The sequence below is a fragment of the Aspergillus ochraceoroseus genome, assembly GCF_002846915.1.
Source record: "Aspergillus ochraceoroseus IBT 24754 chromosome Unknown P175scaffold_6, whole genome shotgun sequence".
Classification (NCBI taxonomy): domain Eukaryota; kingdom Fungi; phylum Ascomycota; class Eurotiomycetes; order Eurotiales; family Aspergillaceae; genus Aspergillus; species Aspergillus ochraceoroseus.
This window is the reverse complement of record NW_024468481.1, coordinates 1,795,687-1,815,031: the sequence shown is the minus strand read 5'-3', so window position 1 is coordinate 1,815,031 and position 19,345 is coordinate 1,795,687. Positions and strand designations below refer to the sequence as shown.

The 19,345-nt window shown below is 49.2% G+C and overlaps 7 protein-coding genes and 3 non-coding genes across 10 annotated transcripts; 3 read left to right on the top strand and 7 right to left on the bottom strand.

The window, feature by feature from the left end:
- Positions 1 to 90: 90 nt before the first annotated feature.
- Positions 91 to 3,425, bottom strand: P175DRAFT_0483197 (ATP-binding mismatch repair protein PMS1; the record flags this gene model as incomplete). Its single annotated transcript, XM_040895524.1, has 5 exons — positions 91 to 1,961; positions 2,040 to 2,999; positions 3,067 to 3,153; positions 3,214 to 3,310; positions 3,385 to 3,425. Coding segments are annotated over 5 exons (3,056 nt in total), but the record flags the coding sequence as incomplete, so codon positions are not given.
- Positions 3,426 to 3,742: 317 nt separating this feature from the next.
- On the bottom strand, positions 3,743 to 5,628 carry P175DRAFT_0483194 (Zn(II)2Cys6 transcription factor; the record flags this gene model as incomplete). Its single annotated transcript, XM_040895523.1, has 4 exons — positions 5,519 to 5,628; positions 4,869 to 5,423; positions 4,637 to 4,780; positions 3,743 to 4,537 (listed from the first exon to the last, which is right to left on the bottom strand). The coding sequence occupies exons 1-4, from the start codon at positions 5,576 to 5,578 to the stop codon at positions 3,743 to 3,745; spliced, it is 1,554 nt and encodes a 517-aa protein (XP_040750991.1). The 5' UTR covers positions 5,579 to 5,628.
- A 214-nt stretch (positions 5,629 to 5,842) lies between these two features.
- Positions 5,843 to 7,120, top strand: P175DRAFT_0483191 (uncharacterized protein; the record flags this gene model as incomplete). The annotated part of the gene is made up of 3 exons (XM_040895522.1): positions 5,843 to 6,463; positions 6,536 to 6,806; positions 6,893 to 7,120. The coding sequence occupies exons 1-3, from the start codon at positions 6,219 to 6,221 to the stop codon at positions 7,118 to 7,120; spliced, it is 744 nt and encodes a 247-aa protein (XP_040750990.1). The 5' UTR covers positions 5,843 to 6,218.
- Positions 7,121 to 8,218: 1,098 nt separating this feature from the next.
- Positions 8,219 to 9,842, bottom strand: P175DRAFT_0441487 (serine incorporator domain-containing protein; the record flags this gene model as incomplete). The annotated part of the gene is made up of 4 exons (XM_040894074.1): positions 8,219 to 8,935; positions 8,995 to 9,583; positions 9,652 to 9,731; positions 9,792 to 9,842. 4 exons carry the CDS (start codon positions 9,840 to 9,842, stop codon positions 8,219 to 8,221), a joined length of 1,437 nt encoding a protein of 478 aa, XP_040750989.1.
- Positions 9,843 to 10,083: 241 nt separating this feature from the next.
- P175DRAFT_0t104 lies at positions 10,084 to 10,155 on the top strand. Its single transcript has one exon. It is a non-coding gene; the product is annotated as a tRNA-Glu (tRNA).
- A 62-nt stretch (positions 10,156 to 10,217) lies between these two features.
- Positions 10,218 to 13,020, bottom strand: P175DRAFT_0517836 (putative MFS transporter). Its single transcript, XM_040899012.1, has 8 exons — positions 12,522 to 13,020; positions 12,374 to 12,445; positions 12,183 to 12,315; positions 12,003 to 12,107; positions 11,322 to 11,943; positions 11,251 to 11,266; positions 11,085 to 11,202; positions 10,218 to 11,031 (listed from the first exon to the last, which is right to left on the bottom strand). The coding sequence occupies exons 1-8, from the start codon at positions 12,621 to 12,623 to the stop codon at positions 10,547 to 10,549; spliced, it is 1,653 nt and encodes a 550-aa protein (XP_040750988.1). The 5' UTR covers positions 12,624 to 13,020; the 3' UTR covers positions 10,218 to 10,546.
- Positions 13,021 to 13,523: 503 nt separating this feature from the next.
- Positions 13,524 to 13,595, bottom strand: P175DRAFT_0t102. The gene has a single exon. It is a non-coding gene; the product is annotated as a tRNA-Glu (tRNA).
- Positions 13,596 to 14,097: 502 nt separating this feature from the next.
- On the bottom strand, positions 14,098 to 14,169 carry P175DRAFT_0t101. Its single transcript has one exon. It is a non-coding gene; the product is annotated as a tRNA-Glu (tRNA).
- Positions 14,170 to 15,308: 1,139 nt separating this feature from the next.
- On the bottom strand, positions 15,309 to 17,977 carry P175DRAFT_0510831 (putative GATA transcription factor (AreB); the record flags this gene model as incomplete). The annotated part of the gene is made up of 5 exons (XM_040898546.1): positions 15,309 to 16,028; positions 16,141 to 16,329; positions 16,671 to 16,764; positions 16,949 to 17,311; positions 17,913 to 17,977. 5 exons carry the CDS (start codon positions 17,975 to 17,977, stop codon positions 15,309 to 15,311), a joined length of 1,431 nt encoding a protein of 476 aa, XP_040750987.1.
- Positions 17,978 to 18,665: 688 nt separating this feature from the next.
- P175DRAFT_0503131 (uncharacterized protein) lies at positions 18,666 to 18,986 on the top strand. The gene has a single exon (XM_040897553.1). It carries the CDS (start codon positions 18,693 to 18,695, stop codon positions 18,846 to 18,848), a length of 156 nt encoding a protein of 51 aa, XP_040750986.1. The 5' UTR covers positions 18,666 to 18,692; the 3' UTR covers positions 18,849 to 18,986.
- The last annotated feature ends 359 nt before the right edge of the window (positions 18,987 to 19,345 follow it).

Below are 19,345 nucleotides of genomic sequence, written 5' to 3'. Positions count from 1 at the left end.
GGTAGTAGTTAGTACTCCGTAGATGAATGAGTTATCCAATTGTTATACAACTGTCAGTTTAGGTATGTTTTACTCTGCCATCGTATACTCCTACTCCCTCCAAATATCCGTCTCGTCTAATGCAGGGCCGTCTGGCTGGCCCTGCGCATACCCATACTCATCCCATTCATCCCACTGTGCTAAACTGAACAGGTGGCGCATCGTCGGCCGGCCATGAGGGCAGTTCCACGGCTTGTCGATCGTCCCCATGTTCCGCACCACCCGCTCCATTTGCTTCTGCGTCAGGTTCTTCCCTATCATGATGCTGGATCGGCAGGCGCGCATGGCGAACATCTTCCGCACTTTGCTAGGGCGGGGAATGTCGGCGTCCTCTTTCGTTGAGGCTGTCTCCGACAGGAGAACGATCAGTTCTTCCAGATCGCGAACGTCAAAGACAACTTCCTTGCTGAGAGGCAGCGACACAAGCCGGCATCGGCGTCCGATCGGCTCGTCCCCGCTGTCGTCCACCTCAACCACGAACCCGTTCTTTTCGAGCGCGCTTCGGTTCTCGATCACGATCTCTTCCTCGACCGCTGTGAGGTCGAGGCGCTTGGGATGCACCAGCCGCTGGTTCTGCACGACCGTCTCTGCTTGCAGGCGCTCAAAGTTGAACTTTTCATCCGACGCATGCTGGTCGATGATAAAAAGCTCATCGTCTCTGGCTTTCTGCTCTGTCTCGCCTTGCGAAGATCGCGTCGCGAGGATGAACCCGAGATTGAACTGGCCCAGGATCCGCATCCGAGCAAAATCATCCTTGGTGACGGTCAGAGACAGTCGCTCTTCGGCGGCGACCTGAGACAAGCGAGCCTCTGTCTCGTCCGCTGAGAGTGAGGCATCCTCCACATGTTGACCGAGACTGTCCTGGAGTCTCTTCGCCTGGGCTTGGATCCGAGAAAGAGAGCCGTCTATAGTCGCCGTAAGTTGGGCCGTAGAGTCACGGTGGCCGGCTCCCTTATTGAATTTGTTCGCACGGCTGAGAGTGTTGGCCTGTGGGAGAGCAGCCTTCTCCTCTGCCTCGCGAATAAGCCTTTCGACTTGGGCTTCTTCGTGCCGTTTCTTCTCTTCATCATTCATGTTCGCATCCGGCGCAGCCTGCGTGGCTTCACTTTCTTCACTTTCTTCACTTTCTTCACTTTCTTCAACTGAACCTTGGCTTGCACTGTCATGGTGGTGTGATGGTGCATACGTTGCAGAGTCGTCTTCTACTTCTTCCCCAAGTTCCTCTTCGTTTTCCTCTTCGTCTCCTTCTTGCTCGTCGTCCTCCTGTGGCTCCTCATCTTCACCTTCGCTGCTTTCTGTCGGCTCCAGTTGCGACCCTGGGGCCGCAAAGTCCCTCATATGCCGACCAAATATGCGAGGACGAGAAGGCGTATGGATTCGCCTTTTCCGAGTGGCAGCACTAGTGCTTGAATCGGCTGTCCCGAGCGTCCTCTTCCTAGGCACACCACTACCTACCATGGACGTAACCGTCCGATCCCCAATAGTGATGGTGGCAATCTCGGCTGGCACTCGTCTAGGCCGCATCCTGTCAAATGCGGTCTGTATCGCATTTGGGGTTTCCAAGAAGTCTTCGTGTGTTGCAGCCTGTTGCTCTTGTGGAGCGCTGCTTTGGGGTTCATTATCGTGATCCTCTCCATCGGAGATATCCTCACTAATCGACCGCTCTTCGTCAGAGGCATTGCCTTCGGTGGCAGAGACTTGGGTCCTCTTGGGTGACTTATTTATCTGCGTTATAGGACGGGCAGGTGTAGGAGATTGTTTTTGTAGACCGGTTCCTGCTCTGACAGAAGAAGCAGTCTCTGCTCGACTACCACGAGCGCCAAGGTCAGTCAGAAGCGTCTTCATCCTGTCTTGGGATCTAAGTTGACTCTCTTCAGCTACATCATCGCCATCAGCTGATTCTCCTTCTTCTTCTTCTTCTTCTTCTTCTTCTTCTTCTTCTTCTTCTTCTTCTTCTTCTTCTTCTTCTTCTTCTTCTTCTCCTTCTCCTTCTCCCGCACCGGTATCTAAGGCTGCAGATCTAGCAGGAACCTCGATCTGGCTCCCCCCCAAACGTGATTTAACGTACTGCGGCTTCGAACCCACAACCTGCGCCTGGGGCACCGTCTGATCCGCAGATTCAAACAATCGATTAAGAGCCTCCTTGAGCGACTCGATGAGCGCCCCAGCGTCATGCAATAGAATTGTCCGCTTATCCGGCGAGACATTCACGTCGTAGGCATTGGTATCCATGTGAAAGTCTGCAAAAACAAACGGCGACTGCGCAACGTTAAAAGACTTGTAGACTTCATTGAACGCTTTCGCAATCTGCGGCAACCCACAGGGACGCGAATTGACGAAGAACATCTGGCGATCAGGCGTCTGTCGCCCCTCTCCAAAGACCGGTCGCGAGACATGGCCTCGAACCTGGATCCTATTCACCTGTGTACCCCCCACCGTCCGCCTACCAGCAGCAGATGGCTCGAATTCCAACTCCAACTCCAACGGGATCAGCGCCAGAAGGGTCTTTGCGCCGTAGACATTGGCGATATTCTCCCTGGTCGTTGGATTACCGTTTGTCGTGAACACGACCACGTTCCGCGTCTTCCCCACGGTATTCTTGACACTGAAGCGTACCCCCGCACTCACGCAGGCGTACGCATGCAGGAGATTCAACACCTTCCCGTATTCCCGCTTGATGTTCTTTTCCAGCTCCCGGCGTCGCACGGGGAGTTTCTTAAACAGTCCCTCCACGGACGCAGTCGTGCCCTTCTGTCCTGCAATCATCTGGGTTTTCTTGAGCTTGCCCGATGGTTCGAACTCGAGCCGTGTGGCGCGGGGAGCTTGGTTTGCCTGGGCGGTGGTGATGTGGAAATCCGAGAGGGCGCATAACGACGACAGAGCTTCGCCGCGGAAACCAAAGGTCTGGAGACGGGAGAGGTCATCGAAGGAGGAGAGTTTGGAGGTGTAGTGCTTGAGTGCTATTTATTTCCTCGCCTCATTAATTCTATGAATCGTAGCGAAGAGACTGGCTGGCTGGCTACTTACCGACATTCTCGTAGTTATCGGGAGAGATCCCACTCCCATTGTCTTGGACCTCGATCAAGTCCAGACCATTATTTCGAAATCGAACCTCTAATCAGAACCCAGATTCATTAGTTCGTTCTAAGTGATATATATATTGAGAAATCCCACCGATCGAAGAAGCCCCCGCATCAAGACTGTTCTCAACGAGCTCTTTGGCCACAGAGCAAAGGTCAATAATGACCTGGCCGGACTGGATTTGGTGAACCTAAAACAAGACAATCAGAACGAAAAAAAGAAAAGAAAATCAAAATCAAAAGACGGATAGAAGTAAATTCGTACCGAGCGGGCCTCGATGGCCTTGATGGTTGCCATGTTCATCCCATCGTGGGGATTTTCAGAGTTGAAACGACGCGACCCTCGCGGGTGTTCGCGATGCAGCGATACATACCGTGATCAAGGCTGGCCTGTCCTGCTACAAGTTCACAACTGAACAGCTGCATGCATTCATTTTCTGCCGTTTATTCTTATTGATTGGTTTGTGCTATTCTGGAAATGGAATTATGTAGAATTATCTATTCATGATTTATCTCTCAATTAGACAGACGTACGGCCTTGATTTCATAACACCACCAAAAAAAAAAAAAAAGCCTCAAAACTCCGATAGATGCAAGCATTAAAAAAAAAAGGAAAGAAAGAATCATATCCTCTCTCGGATTCCTACCTTTTCAAGCTCTACAGTCAGCCAGTCCAGATGCTTATCACCACTGAGAAGCTCCGCCATCGCCACGGCCTGTTGGATCCCCAGACTACGGCCGATCTTCATCAAACACTGCGAGATCCATACCATCATGCTCGGGGTCGTCCCGATACAATCAGCGGCGATGAACAGAGGCCATATAGTACGAATCACTCCCACTGTACGGCCCCCCCCGAGCCCCTTGCCCGGGAATGTCTCCGTAGCCCCAAAAAAGTACGGCACGCTGGCACAGATATCCTCTGCCAACTGCCGGGAGAGAGTAACGCTCTGGGCGAGGCTCTGTCGGTACTCGCGGCTAGTGGCTGCGTGCCGGCGTCCAAGAAGGTCGGAGAATGATGCGACCAGTTGGTGGAGAATCAGACGCGCCACGCGGTAGTAGTTCCACCACGAAATCACATCAATATTGGGGTAGAGGTGGTATTGGTCTCCGTAGATGTGCGCGGGTTGGGGAGTAGCAGTCGGAGGCATCTCGATCACGGTATAGTGCCAGGTAGAATCAACCGACATTGCACGAGAGACTAGTTCCGCGTCTAGCTGGAGGGCAGTTCTGATCACCGTGACTGGTTCTTGGAGCAGACCGTCTCGCATTGTGGCGCATAAATCGCAGACTTGCGCGAGAAGGAAGAAGAGCTCATCACTAGGCCTTTCTTTTGGATCGCGACGGGCAAAAGCGTCATTGGAATAGGTAATCAACCAAGCGGGGGTAGGCGCTTTCAGCCAGATGTTACCCAGAACCTGTTCCAAGAGGGGTTTAGCAAGGGGAGAAAAAAAAGAAAGAAAGAAAGAAAGAAAGAAAGAAAGAGATCAGCAATGAAAGGTATGGGGAGGGGTTACAATGTTCATTCGAAATTGACTGAACAACTCCATTCCAACGGCGTCTTCGAGCTGCTCGAGCCCACGCAGCTCGACGAGTCTCGCAAACCCTTCAACATGATCCAACCATCGGTCTATCAGGGGAGGACCTTGACAGGTCATGACCTGTTCGTCAGGGAGGTTAGAAGCGGCCACCGGAAAGCCCCCCCCCCCCCCCCCCTCTGGAGCGAATCAGAACCGAGAACACACTCACTTCATACATGCTCAGGAGCATGACGGCGGTTAGGGTGGCATTTGACCTGGACAAGACTTGGTCGCTGAGCACGATATTGGTCTCGGCCAGGGCCTTGACATACTCCTGTCGTGCAGTGAGCATAAGCTGCGGGGACATATGAATATTCGACAAGGCTGCCAACCCCACGGCATTGATCGACGTAGTGATGGCAAGCCCTGACTGAGACGACATTATCTTGGGCAGGAAGCCCAGATGCCCTCGGGCCTGATTGAGGCCACTACCGCCCACATAATGAGCTAGGATGAAGGCTGTGCCCTGGTCGTTGAGCGGGATGGATATCTGTTGCAGCATGGCGAACTCTGATTGACCACCCAGTCTCCGCCGCTTAACTGGTGACGCAGTGGGGAAAGGGACAGCAGAGAACACCTGGATTGAGGTTTCTTCATCCTCAGAATGCTTGCCTCTCACCTCGGCGCTCTGGTCGCAGAATCTACCCGCTGAGACATCGCGATACCCATAGCACAGGCGATTGCCACGGATGCACTGCGAGCAAGAGGGGCGCTGCTGGTCACACTAGAACTATAGGGTTAACTATCTGCTGAGCCATGTTTGTGAGGTAAAAACATTCCAGCTCCCAAGGCAACACGAGCGGTGGATATCGAACATACTTTCAGACGGCGGATGCGACACCATCCACAGGCGGGACTCAATTTCCCTCGATATACCATGGAAAGGGCTGGACAACGAGGAGAATACCAGAAGCAGCTAGGAAATTAAGATGATCGTTAGACTAACGGCTGAAGAGCGCGGGCGGCGTTCATAAAATACTCTGGCCTAAAGTGGAGGAACGAGGCTGTGAGATTTTTAGCTTAGCGAATCACCATCACTCCTAGATGTCGGCTCGCCAATGAAATAAGCTGCTCAGTCGCAACTAAGGTCAGAAGCTTGTTCTTATTCCTTGCTTGGTCCGCAGGTAGTGGAAGTCTTGGTGGGTTTCGTGCCCTACGTATATAGGGGACGTAGAATTATATGAAGATTTAGGTCTAAAGTGACTGCGTAGCCCTCAAACACCCCTACATATCCCTCCATAGATAACGTACTTTTAATCTTTCCGAGAATGAACTAATATCCAAGTCGACTATCAATTCCCCACGCTCGAATGCGCCCTCCTTCAGCCACGGTTCTCGTGGGGTTTCACGTCATCCGAAATGCATTCCTAACTGGGGGGGCCAGAGGGCATAAGTCAGTCCTCCACCACAGATATAACTAGAAACGCTCTCCTCTAAGAGATTGTATTATTCTCTGGTCCAAATTCTGAGCTACTTACTTCCGTGTCGAAAAAAAAGATCCCAAGTCTACCTAGCCACAATGAACTGGCTCTTCGTGGCAGATCTTGTGCTTTATATCATCCTCCTCCCCCTCACCGTCTATAACCTCTGGACCCATCTATGGGCCGGGTTCTTAGCATGGTACTATCTGGGGGTGTTCTGTGCCGTTCGGGTTATTGCCGGAGGTCTAGGAGCGGGTAACAGCGACACCATGGTCGCCAGCATCCTCATTGGCGTTGGCACATCCCCATTGATCCTAACCGTTGACGGACTCGTTCACGAAGCGTATGTCCTCCCTAGTCGAACAACCCCCAACTCCCAATGGACAAGCAAAAGGCTAACCATCGCCTCTGATAGTCGCGTGCTCCGCAACCCCACCGCTAATCCGTGGATTGGCTGGGGCTTTGTCGCACTCGTAACGGGGGTGTCAGGCGCTGGCGTTGGTCTCTCTGTTTCCGGCGCGCTGGATATCTACAACGGCCATCCTAAACCGAATAGTCTCGGTCACTGGCAGGCCGGAGCGGCATTGTTCGTGGCAGCCTGGGCATTGGAAGTGATCTGGGCTCTGCTTTCTCTGCTTCCTTTCAATCGTGCGAGAGACGCTCCACGGGGTCGGGACGGAACTCTGGTATGTTTCTTTTTCCTTTTCTAATAACAGCCCCTGCCTTGGATATACAGGGTGCTATTGGACTCAGCTAAAGCTCTGGAATCCAGCTTCTGCACGCCTCCTTCGTGGCCCTTGTTTTTATCGGAATCCGCGTGATCTATACTCTCATCTTCGTCTGCACACAACGAATGGACCTCAGTCCCATCACTGGGACGACAGCGGTGCGAGCCGTGCTTATATTCCTTCCGGAGGCATTGGCGGCTCTGATGATTACGATTGCCGGGCTGAAATCGCGGAACCGACTGCTCAAGGTATCGAACTCGTTTGAACCTTGAATTATGATTTTATTATTATTATTATTATTATTTGTTTTTGCGGTGGCATGCCTGAGTGATGGTGATCGTGATAGTGATACCTGGTAATTAATTGTACATGAATTTGATATACATATAGATACAGAGTAGATACTAGATATCTAGTAATAAGATTGATAAAATAGATGGATATATACATACATACAACATGAGGAAACAAATCCTCCAGGGAACTAAATTAAAATCTACAGGCCGAAGTACAATTAAAGAAGTACATACTACCGGAGTAGACTCAGCCCCAGCCTCAGTCCACCTCCCCGAGCAGCTTTCCCAATCCGGTAACCTAGAAGCGCAGCTGAAACCCCCATCCAACTATCGAGTCTACGCCGTACTGCCAGACTATAACAGTATAACTAGGTATGGATGCATATAAAATCCCTTTCTCCTTTTCTCCTTACATCAAGATACCATCTACTTCTACTTCTGATCCTACCTCCGCGCTTCACCTACATATATATATCTATATATATATATATACAACAACCCCACCATCCAGCCACAAAACAACCCAAAATGTGTCTCCTCCTCCCTTTCCTCATCAAAAAATCCGCCTCCAAGAAAGCCGCCAATAAGCAGGAAGAGCAACAGGCTCCCAGACCTGTCCCGGGGGGGGATCTGCACAACCCAGTTGGTCGCCTCGTCCTCGTGGGCAGGAGACGAATTGAGATGAGATGATTTACGTCTCATCCTCTTCTTCTGTTTTGGATGGTGTTAGTACAGTGTTCGTTGATGTTCTGCTTCTGCTTGTGCTTCTGGTGAAAGTGAAGGTTGTGGATGCTGACAGAGAGTATGGTAGGTTAGTTACCTAGTAGTTCGGTACTAGTTGGTTTGCCGAGTTAGGAATACCCCGGATTTTGCAAGACATACGGGTGGCGTGCATTGAATGGGTAATATTCTTGTTCATTATTCATAGGGCTTTATCAATATTCAGCTTATAAGTGCATATTTCAAGTCAGCATGGTTCGGAATGATAAATGATACAAATAACAAGAAGCCACAAAGCAGAGGTGAACGCCAGCTAAGCCCAAGTAGAACAGGTAAATCTCGTCCGTCTCCCACCTAGTACGCATCAAACCGATCCGGGAGGAGAATGGGCGCAATCAAAGTCCACAAGTAAATCGCGTAGCAGACCCAGGCACTAATGATCTTCACCCAGCTGGCCCAGTAGGTTCGTCCAACAGGGGCAAAATCATCGACAGCTTCGGGGTCCAGGTTCTGGGTCAACAGAGTGGCGACCCAAGTTGTAGCCAGGAAAAAGATAATGTGGAACAGAGAGTAGTTGTACTGGGTTGAGCCCCTTTCATCATCATTCGTGTCATCGTCGTCGAACTCGTCGTCGCTATCGTCTAAGGCGCTGGCGGGGAGACTGCCGCTAGCAACTGCGGCACGGAGAGCCTCCGCGCGCATTTCCCGGCGGGTCGACGGCTGTTGGGTAACGAGGCTGTGTTCGTTGTAGTCCGACTCAAGCTGCGAGTAGTTATGGCCGCCCTTGGAGCCGAGAGCAAATCCCTGGGTAGCGGCGCGCGTGGTGGTATAAGCAATGGTAGCCATGGTAACAATGGCGCCGAGGACGATGGTGGCCGTCCTGGTACCGCGAGCACGAATCAATGGGTTGCACTGGTTATCGTCGGGTTCCATCGAAACAGCGGACAAGGTCAAGTATGTGCAATAAGCAGCCACCATCGCAGCCTGTGCCAATCCTGCCCGGGGATTGTGTTCCTGTACTGCAGGCTGCACAGACACGACCGAGATTATGAGGAAAACGACAAGATTGATCTATCTTTGTTAGCGAACGACCCTCAATAAAATGAGGAGAGAAAAAAAAAAAAACATACCGTGATCGCTGCCTGGTTCATAGAACAGCCTCCTCTGGCGAAGAAGACATACATCAGAACAGTCATCGCAATAGACGAAAGATACATGCTCAGGGTAGAACCAATAAGCAATCCGCGCCACAGGCGCGAGTCATTATCTTCAATCTTCCGTAGACACAGTTCGGCCCAGGAGTGCGCTAAATCCACAAGAAGAATCAACCCGAGGAGGAGGAAAAGCATAGCGCAGATGAACGCGATGTAGTGGCCGTATACGAAGAAGAACGACTCTGGGATGAAAAAGGACATCACAACAAACAGCAGCCATAAGATAACCTTCGGGCCCCAGAATCCATTCTGCAGCACTGCGCGGCTATCCTTAGACGACCGAACACCAAGCAAGAGCACGGCAAGAACCAGATGGAAAAGCCCAAGACCGAAGTTGATCCGGTGAACTGCCACCCAACCGTAGCACTCTTTGCCATCGCATTTGATTTCCATATAGTCCAGGGTGAGGTGTTGCAGTTTCTTGAGCGCCCATGGCGTGAGCATAATCCACGACACAATTGAATTAATTAAAAGGATGAAGGCGTATGCGATTCTCGTAGCCATACTAGATCATTCAAGCCCAGTCAGTAACCCCCGCAGCACGCCTAAAGCACACCGAATGGCAGTGCTCACCTATTATTAAACTTTCCACATGCACTACACACAGCAGAACATGTTGCAGCTCCGCAACAAGAGCCGACGGTGGTGATAAGCTATTAAACATGGGTCAGCTTTGTGGTTTAGGCGGCAGGAAGGCATCTCGGTCAACACACCGTAGCGGCGCTGGGAAGCGCCATAAGCGGCAAAGACAGAAGCCCTCCCATACTGGCAGCCAAGTCCTTTGCAAAGAAAGGGTGCTAAACAGGGGATGAGAAGTGTAGATGGAGAGGATTGTGGCGTGAGGAGAAGTGATGCAACTGACTGACGACCGGCTAACCATGTCGCTGCCTTCGTCATGTGCCGTTAATTACCTAAGTCGATTTTCATCACGTGAAGATAACAGCAGCAAAAAAATGTTTTAGCTTTGGTCCATATTGCAAATTTTTGAACAAAGCTTCAACAACATCCGATATGGTGTAGTGGCTAACATCGCCGTCTCTCACACGGCAGCCGGGGGTTCGATTCCCCCTATCGGAGTTTCTTTTTTCTTTTTCTTTTTGGTATCCTGTAACTTATTCGCTGGTGGAACGCTATGGGTTGCAAGGTTAAGTTGTTACTCAAATCATTGTATTCTAAACAGCGCATGCAACAATCGCAAAGTGAAGTATATACAGTGTAAACAAGATCCGAGGTATGAAGACGAGAAGAAAGGATGAAATGAAAGGAAAGAGTATATCCAACCCTCTAGTGATATACCAGATCATATGACCGCAATGCCTAATGAACCCCAGGTATTTTTAAGTAAAAAACAACACAAAAGGAAAGCCGAATATATCATGCAAATTTTCCGGGGGAGATTCCATTATCCAGAATGTGTATACTGATGATTCCATTTCCCCACAGCGGAACCATCGGACGACCGAATAGCTTAAGCGAGTCTATCATGTTCAAACTTCGCGTGGGCAGGCCCGTGCAACCGTTTCTCACGCCAGATAGTCCATAGGCAAACGAGGATTCCTCCAACACCGGAGAAAAAGGTCATATAATATGCCGACTGATAGCAGGCAAGCCCGTCGGTGCAATCCCGCTCTCCATCTGGACGGACGATAGAGTGATGGTCGTAAATACTTCCGTAGAGTAAGTTGAAAATGTTACCGCTGAAGACAGGTGCAAGAGTCATCACACCGAAGTTTTGCGAGAGACCGGCGATACCGAAGGTGTGGGCCGTGAGCGATGGGAAAACACCGAAGAGAAAGCCGTACGCAACTCCTGTGAATCCCGAAACAAGAACCAGGTGATTCGGATTTGATATCGATGCACCAGCAAGCTGGGTAAGTGTGAACACGGACGCGGATATGAACAAGCACCAAAATCGCGACAAGCCGAATTTGTGCAGAATATCGGATCCAATACCTAAAAGCAACAGGTTGGCCAAGTTCCGGAAGCAAATCATGGAAAATACTAACCGCTGGAGAGACGGCCAATAAAGTTGCCGAATGACAAAACCGAAACATTCATAACCTGTCGCTGCTGTATAAATTTCGAGGTTGCACTATTATCATAATATTCCCAGAGGGCCTTGGCCTACGAAAGAGTCAATATACGTCATGTAAGTTTCAGAAGAGAGCTTACGCCATTCCCAATATTACTAGAGAAAGGGTTAGTACGGCAACAAGAGAAGATAGAACGGGCAGGGAACATACTTGATCGTCATCAAACCAATTCCAGAAAGAAGCGCCATGGTCATGAAAAGCTGCCAGAATTCAATCTTACGCAGTATCGCCAAACCTCTAATGTCTGGATGATGTGAGTCGAGAGGAATATCAGGCAAATGATCATCATCTTCTTCGTCAAACTCATTCAAGATCTCCTGGGAGGTTCGTGGGGTTGTTTTGGAAACCAGAGATGACAGCTCATCTTGATCGGTGACTTGGCCAAAGGAATGGGAGTGTGAAGCGGCGGGGTGCGATCTATCCCGAGCTGCCGGGTACGATTCAAAGATCGTGGAATGCTGCGTACCTGCTTCATCAGTCGGTTCCAGATCAGACCGAAAGTCGGTAGGGTTGACACTGTGGAAAGGCCTGGATTCTACCGAACGGGGCCGTGATACAGGCTGATATGGTTTAGAGGGAGGAAGAAGACGCATGAAGGGTAAGCAGGCGAAAGTGAGTAGTGAGGTTCCTAGTGCTAGCAGGAGAAGAAATTTGCCAGTGTTGTCGTTAAACAGGATAGCTGACAGAGTCGACCAAAAGAAAGCGCTTAGGCCAAAGGCAGCAAGGGGGAAGGCTGTCGCTGTTCCACGGTGTTCGGGAAAGTTCGTGGCAGCTAGAATTCAAATCTATTAGCTTATCGAAAAACCATTTAAACCATGTCAAGTAACCTACCGGTCTTGATAGCCGCCGAAAAGCCAGAACAACCTCCAAACCCAGTCAGGAAACAGAAAAAGGCAAGGAGGAACACCGCCATTGATCCCTCTCCACCCACATAAGCTGCCCCCCCCCCAACACAAGCACGGGTCAGTGTACAATCCTTTATTACTTCTCGGGGCCCTTCAGCCTACTCACCCAGGTGAAGCGGGAAGTACCCCAGACCGAGGCAAATGACCGCAATGAACGTTGTGAGTCGTGGGCCCCGATTATCGGTCAAAACCCCTAACGGAATACCGCATGCGTACATACCCAGGTTTCCTCCAGCACCCTAGAGGCTATAAGTACTATAGACACTTTCCCGATGAGCGTGGGGGTGGACCACTTACTATGAAGTTGATCGTGGTAGACGACAGCTTCATCTGGTGGGCGAACTGGGGCGCCCATGCGGAGTACGCATACTATAGACGATTCAGTATTTCCACTCCGAGGACTTTCCAAACAAATTGGATCGAAGGTAGCGAGGGAAAGTCGTACATTGGTACCGCACGCGAGAGCCACGAGTGTCGCCGCTACAACGGTGACGATCCGCTTGGCTTTTTGAGTTGAATCTGCCATGGTGATCGATTGAGGTGCCATGCACCAACTCTTATCTGTGTTCTAGTATGGCATATGGCGGGGGGAGGAGGGGTAATCGCAAGGACGAAAGCCGTCAGAGAAGTAAATGACAGCTGTGGTCCGCTATCGGGGACAGAAATCCAGGAGAGGTACCAATCGGGAAGGGTCGACTGTAGATGGGAATACGATAAACGAGATGATGAAAAGAGTGTAAGTATCAAAAAATGAAGGAGCGAGAGAAAGAAAAGAAAAGAAAAGAAAAGATCAAGAGTAGACAGAGAGAAGGAGTGAACAGGGGTCAACCGAGGAATAAATGAGTGACGATAAGGCAAAGTGGCGTTGGAATTGATAGGAAGTTGGGAACAGTACCAGGTACCTACCCAGACCGCATGAATCAGATTTCGTGATTCGACTGTATACGTAAACCTGGGGGTGCTTGTGTGAACCCTGTTGTTATTAACTAATGGTAGTATTAAATTAGTTAGTTAGCATTCCTCTACAGAATTATTAACTGTTTCTTGCATAGCTTGCGAAATTTGGCAACCAACTCCGGCTATTGAATATTCTTAATTCCAGGAGTTAATAATTCTGTTCACACGACAATTTTAATTAGCAAACCATTTGTCAAGTGATGGTAGTGAGGTCGTGCGACAGCCCCTGAATAAAGGCTACGTATTACTCTGTATCTAGTGTCGAATGAACTGAGATCTATGAAAGCTAAAATGCCAGGGCAGATTGCAGAATCGCAGACAGAAGATCTTGTGATTTTTGTTGGCCTCCTGACTATTAGTAGTAAGTATAGACAAGCTGCCACTTGAGGGATTTCTGCATCCAACGTCCGATAACATGAAGGGGTCCAAATAAATCTAAGCACGAAGTCAGGGAGGAGGGAGGGAATTTGAAAAGAAAAAAAAAAAAGAACTCCGATAGGGGGAATCGAACCCCCGGCTGCCGTGTGAGAGACGGCGATGTTAGCCACTACACCATATCGGATGTTGTTGTTATTGTCTGGTGCTGTTTTGACATTATGAGACAGAGGGATATGGAACCAATAAGCCCCACTAACTTTATAACAGAATACACGTTATTACATTAGAATTGGAAATACGCCCAGTATGTCTGCATGGCAGTGGACTGGAGATGCGCCTTATCGCCACAACTTCCAATTAATACTAATCAATCATGGTCTCCATCATTCTCATCATCATCCAAGCCTATTATAGCTGTCGATATATCAGGTTTTCTAAATCCCGCCCCGGTCTCCGATAGTTACTTGCTCGGGTTTTCAAACGGCCCAAAGCCCCGGCACTTCTGTTCCGTTCACTGATAACTAAACTCAGTACTCCGTACTCCACTATAATTCCATGTGAAACAGCCAGTAGTGATTTGCGGCTTTTAATAGGACTAGTGGTAAGTATGAAATAAAAAGGAAAAACTGATTTGGTCGTTGAAGTCTGTACTCATCAATTTAGAAAGAAAAAATTAAAAAACGATACTCCGATAGGGGGAATCGAACCCCCGGCTGCCGTGTGAGAGACGGCGATGTTAGCCACTACACCATATCGGATGGTTGAAATTCCGTTCGAAAACTATGTTACAAGAGCCTAGTGTGCCCTCTATCTAGCTATTAATGGTAAATATACCATTCCTTATCTGGATACATCGTACCCGTTTAAACTCAAAAGGACTGGTAGAACTACGTACTATTATTTTAAACCAAAGTCCCATAAGGTAGTACCGAGGTAGGTATACATAGGTACTCCATACTAGGAACAGAAGATCCGAAAGGCGAAATCTCTGTCTACCTCTCTCGCTCACGCCTTCTCCGTGGAAACAATGTGGGGCACCTGGTCAGAATCAGATTCCCCATAATGGACGGGTACATCGGTAGCGGGTTAGAATACTGGAAAGATAAGAAGGGGGGGGGGGGGAATAGGGCAAATTTCCTGGAAGGTAGGATTGCTAATGATCATAACAACACAGGAGAATGAAGAGACAACAAAGAGCAAGAAAAACATGTCAGGTAGACCAACAATATGTCATATAAATTATCTCACTGGTCCATTTTCACACATACATGCAACCATCCCAGCCAACACCTGGATTCCTGTTCAGATGGCTGGGAATATTCCTAGATAACTCACCTGGGACGCCATCCCCAAACTAGCACATCATCTCCGGACTGATCATGATAAGAAACCGAGGATCCAGACCACCTCCCCTGCACAATAGAGCTAGGAGAGACCAAGAAGCAGAGTCGTAGATGGGATAAAATAGATAATAAAATAAGACACAATTGATTTCAGGGAATAATAAACACACAAATCATCAAATAGCTACCCCTTTTTCTAATATTTTTTGGGTGATTTTTCTTCTCCTTCTGGGGTTCGTCGCTGCGGGGAAAAAAAATTTTTGGGCTCCGTGGTTCTCCGTCTGAACATGCTCTCCTCCCGTCTCACGTCGGAATTAAAGGTATAGATAGTTGCATGGATCTATAGCAAACAAGTTGTAGAACACAAAAATAAAATGTGGAAGGGGCTGGAAACAGGATCATAGTAGAGGTGATTTTTGATCCGATATATAACCGGTCGATAGACAACCGGCTAATGATAAGACTTGGGAAGGGTATCAAAAAGATCATAGGAGACCAGAGCATTCAGCGATACGTGGGGTCCACGGAGACTTAAACCCTCGGAGCGCCTGGATTTAGACGCTCTTGGGAGATCTGGCAGGGGAATTACAGGGTTGCTCCACCACATCAGACAGCCTCATGCGTTTGGCCAATGGCTCTAGAGGGTTGTCGTGGGCGGAGTGATTTCGATCATTTGAGTGTTCGACAAATTGTCGTTCCAATTCGGCTATGCGTCGTTTGAGTTCTTCCTCTCGGCGCTGAGCCTCATCAAGAGACCGCCGCAGGCGCACTTCCGAGTCGCGTACGATCATCTCAGACCGACGCGCAGTTGCATCGCTCTGCTCGAGTTCCGCGACACGTCCCCTGAACAGGCCATTGATAAGCTCCAACTCGCTCACACGAGTCTTCAACGAGGTATTCGCAGCCAAGAGGTCTTCGTAGGTCTGAGGGGATTCATGATGGCGATCCACAGGTGCAGATGTAGACGTAGGAGATTGCTGACGTAGCTGAACAGGAGGCAGAGAATTCGGGGGAGGAAGGGTGTGATTTTCGAGGGTCACACTATCAAACATATGCTGGGGCGCGATGTTAGAATTGTGGTGTTGTTGGGTATGTGGCTGGTGCATGGGAGGAATTCCAGGAGTCTCCGTTCGGGGGACGGGGGAGTTGGATCGGTCTGAATGGCCCGGCGACATCTTCCGCGACGCGCGACGATATACCTGGGGGCCTAGCGGGGGAGTGCCTGCCTCTGATCTGGAGGAGGACAAGCCATTTCCATCGGCAGCGCTACCAGACTGTTTGAGTGGAATATGGGTGTTAGCGACCGTTATCTCTACTCGACCATCGGGCGCGAAGAGTGGGATCGAGGAGGCCCCAAAATTTTTTTCGGAGGATCAAGGAACTTACTTTACGCTTCGGCCCCTGCCCAGCGGTCTTGACCCTATTGCGACTCTTGATCACATCTGTTTTGAGGCTGATTGGACGGGGTCTTCCATGGAGTTTGAGGAACAAACCGCAGGCGTTGCAAAGGACGGACCCAAGTTCGTCTCTGCGCCATAAGGGAGTCTTGGAAGTCCCGCAATTCTGGCAGATAGGCTGTAATTGAGGACGTTTCTGATCAGCAAAGGTGCTCGCCATGATTATTTCCGAGGGTGAAGCAGGAGACAGAAGGTGAGAGCGGGAGGAAGAAGATGGGGTTCGTGGGAGAAGAGGCGCTGATAGTGGATGGAAGGAAGAGCGTAGGGTTGATAAGATTGGGGGAGAGATTTGATGGGCTGCAGTGATAAGGCCGGGTAGCGGTGCGGTGCCAAGACTCCATCGGCTGCTGATAACAGATTGGGTGAAAAAATAAATTGGAAAAAAATGAAGGAAAAATTGAGAAAAAAAAACAAAACAAAACAAAACAAAACAATCATGCTGCATGAAGGGTCACTTACCGGATTGTTGCCTTGTCCTCCAGTAGTTGCAGCCGGGGATGATGTCGCGTAAGTCATATTAGCCATACTGGGATGCGCATCGCTACTCGAAGTTCTAACGTAGGGGAGATCTTGTTAGCTGATTATGGTCCTGATAGTCGCGAGAGAGAGATAGTGGGCAAGTGAATAGCACACGGCTATGGACCCCAATAGCCTGGTGTTATTTCTCCATGCCATTCAAGGGCCAACCCAAATTCCTATCGCGATGGAAATCGCAGCTTCCTGGGAGATATACGTACCGTAGATTCGAGGTAGGTGCGGATGCGACCGAGGCGAGGACGGATAGACCAGGTAGTGAAGGGCCGAGAGAGCTGGGAAATCCGCTGCTACTGCTGGTGCTGTCCTCCGGACTTTTCTCCAGTGAACTCGAAGCCAGCTCGGGGAGTGTCGTGGAATACTGTGACGATGCTGACGATGCCCCAGGCGCAGTATCCGTTGTCGACTGACGGGATATAGACTGGCTGTCAATGGAGGACGACGGAGGATTATACGGGAGGTCGTTTGATTGCGAGGTCGAGGGCGATGGGGGATGAAGGGCCGGGTCGATGGGCGACGCCCGGAAGAGAAGCGAAGCCAGTGTGGAAGTGGTTGTAGAGAACCTGCTAGAAACTCGGCCTCAGATGACCGAATTGAAGGATGTTCGAGGTCAATTAGTCAATCGCGCCGCTATTGAATTTATTATGAGGGTTATATGCAGCGGAGGAAGTAGGAAGATTGCGTGTCGTTGCGAGGGGGGACCAGCCACGTAAAAAAGGGAGGAGGGATGATATGGAATGTCCTCGAGGTCTCGTCCACCCGTCGGAATCAGATAAAAGGCAAGAGAGATTTTGCGGAGATGGAAGGGGAAAATTAGAACGAGAAGAGTCTGATCTTTTTTTCCCTTTTCTTGTCGCTGTTGATCTCGTAAAGTCGTTTTCTTCCCGGTATCTGGAAGGATAACGAGCGAAAGATCTGGGACGAGGCCGATAGATAGGAAACCGAGCCGCAGAGACCCAGACGAGACCTGATAGGCTTGTAAGCCGGGTATATGGAAAGCGGGCAAGAAGAAATGAATGGTATTCCTGAAGACGTTTGAGGAGCGAAAAAGGAACAACCGGAATGATAATAATAAAACTGGCACTATGGAAAGAAAATGGGATGATAGATTGGGGTGATCGGATGAAAATATATCGGGGGGCCTCGTATCGCACGCTGTTCGGAGACCATCGACGATTATTGATCAAAATCTGTGGAACATTTTTTTTCCTTCTCTCTCTTTCTCTACACATAGCGTAGAGAATGTTCTTTTACGGGGTTGATTTTGAAATTGAAAATGCCTACACTAAAGAAATGGATCAAAGACATCTACAGTGCTGACATGAGCTCACATAAGTAAGCCAAGTTATCCCCCTTGAACAGCCCTATCTAGAGATATGTACCTGCACCTTTTATGCAGCCTAGGTTCTACTTGAAATCCGTGGTACCAAGTAGGGGACAGGTATTCTTATCATGTATGGGGGGAATTGAGCTGAGGATTATGATTGACGGTGTATACTTCGGCAGCCGCTGAGTATGCACTGTACATCTATATTACCTAGGTAGTAACTATGAAGAGGAGCGTATCAAGCGATGATTTGATATTACCTATAATGGCCAAAAGCATGCCTTACTCTTGTAGCTAAGTCATATAAGAGCCTGTCTATCTCTGGTTAATTGACTATATCAAAGAAATAGGAAAAGTTAAGAGCTGCTTATATGGCTCTAAAGGATAATGAGTAGGGGTCGACATTCACTGTTGTTCTTTCCATGACTGAATCATTGATGTAAGAAGTACTAGTTAATTAGGACAGTATTATGTCAAGTGCCTCATCTCATATGAGATACATACGGAAACATCTGTTATTCTTCTATATAGAACAAGAATGAGCTCATTCTGTATATTCCTCCAGCTTCTGGTGTGAAACGCCGCATACCTTTCCCCGAAGTGTTCCGCTATATGATGAGATGAAAGGCTGGAATTATGAAAAGACCTTCGTGGATGATATTTCGTACCATGAGGGCCATTGGAAGCTGTACGAGACCTTTGGAATTGACCCAGAGAAGGGAAGTCTGGTGGTCTTGGGGCTGGATCAGTATGTCTCGTATGTTATGAGGTGGTAACCTCGGGTTTCTGATATGTCGCATATGTGTATCCCACTCTTATACTTGAACATACCTTGGTAAAAACCAGCCTAGCTCGAGATGGCCATTCCAGTCGATGAAAGGATGATTACGGCGAGGATCCTGTGTGGTTCCTCATTCCGTTTCAGGGGGTTTATTATGGTCGACAATCCTGAAGCTTTGGTGGAGCAGTTCGACACCTGACACCTGTGGCGGTGCGATACGTGGTAATTACCAATCCCGTGCTCTCTGGGCCAGTCAGTACAGTCTAAAACGTCGCCGCCTGGCCTATAGGGCCCAAAGCGCTGTAAAGTTGGTACGTAACGAAATGGTCACTGTAAGTTCGTTAATTGGCAAGTTATTACCACGTATTATAAGGTAACTACAGGTATGCCGCAATTATTCCTCGCCTCCTGCAGCGCTGGTTCTTCCTCCTTCTTTTCTCCAAATATCAACCACGAATGACGGACTTGGCTCCATCGACTGCTTCCTTTCTC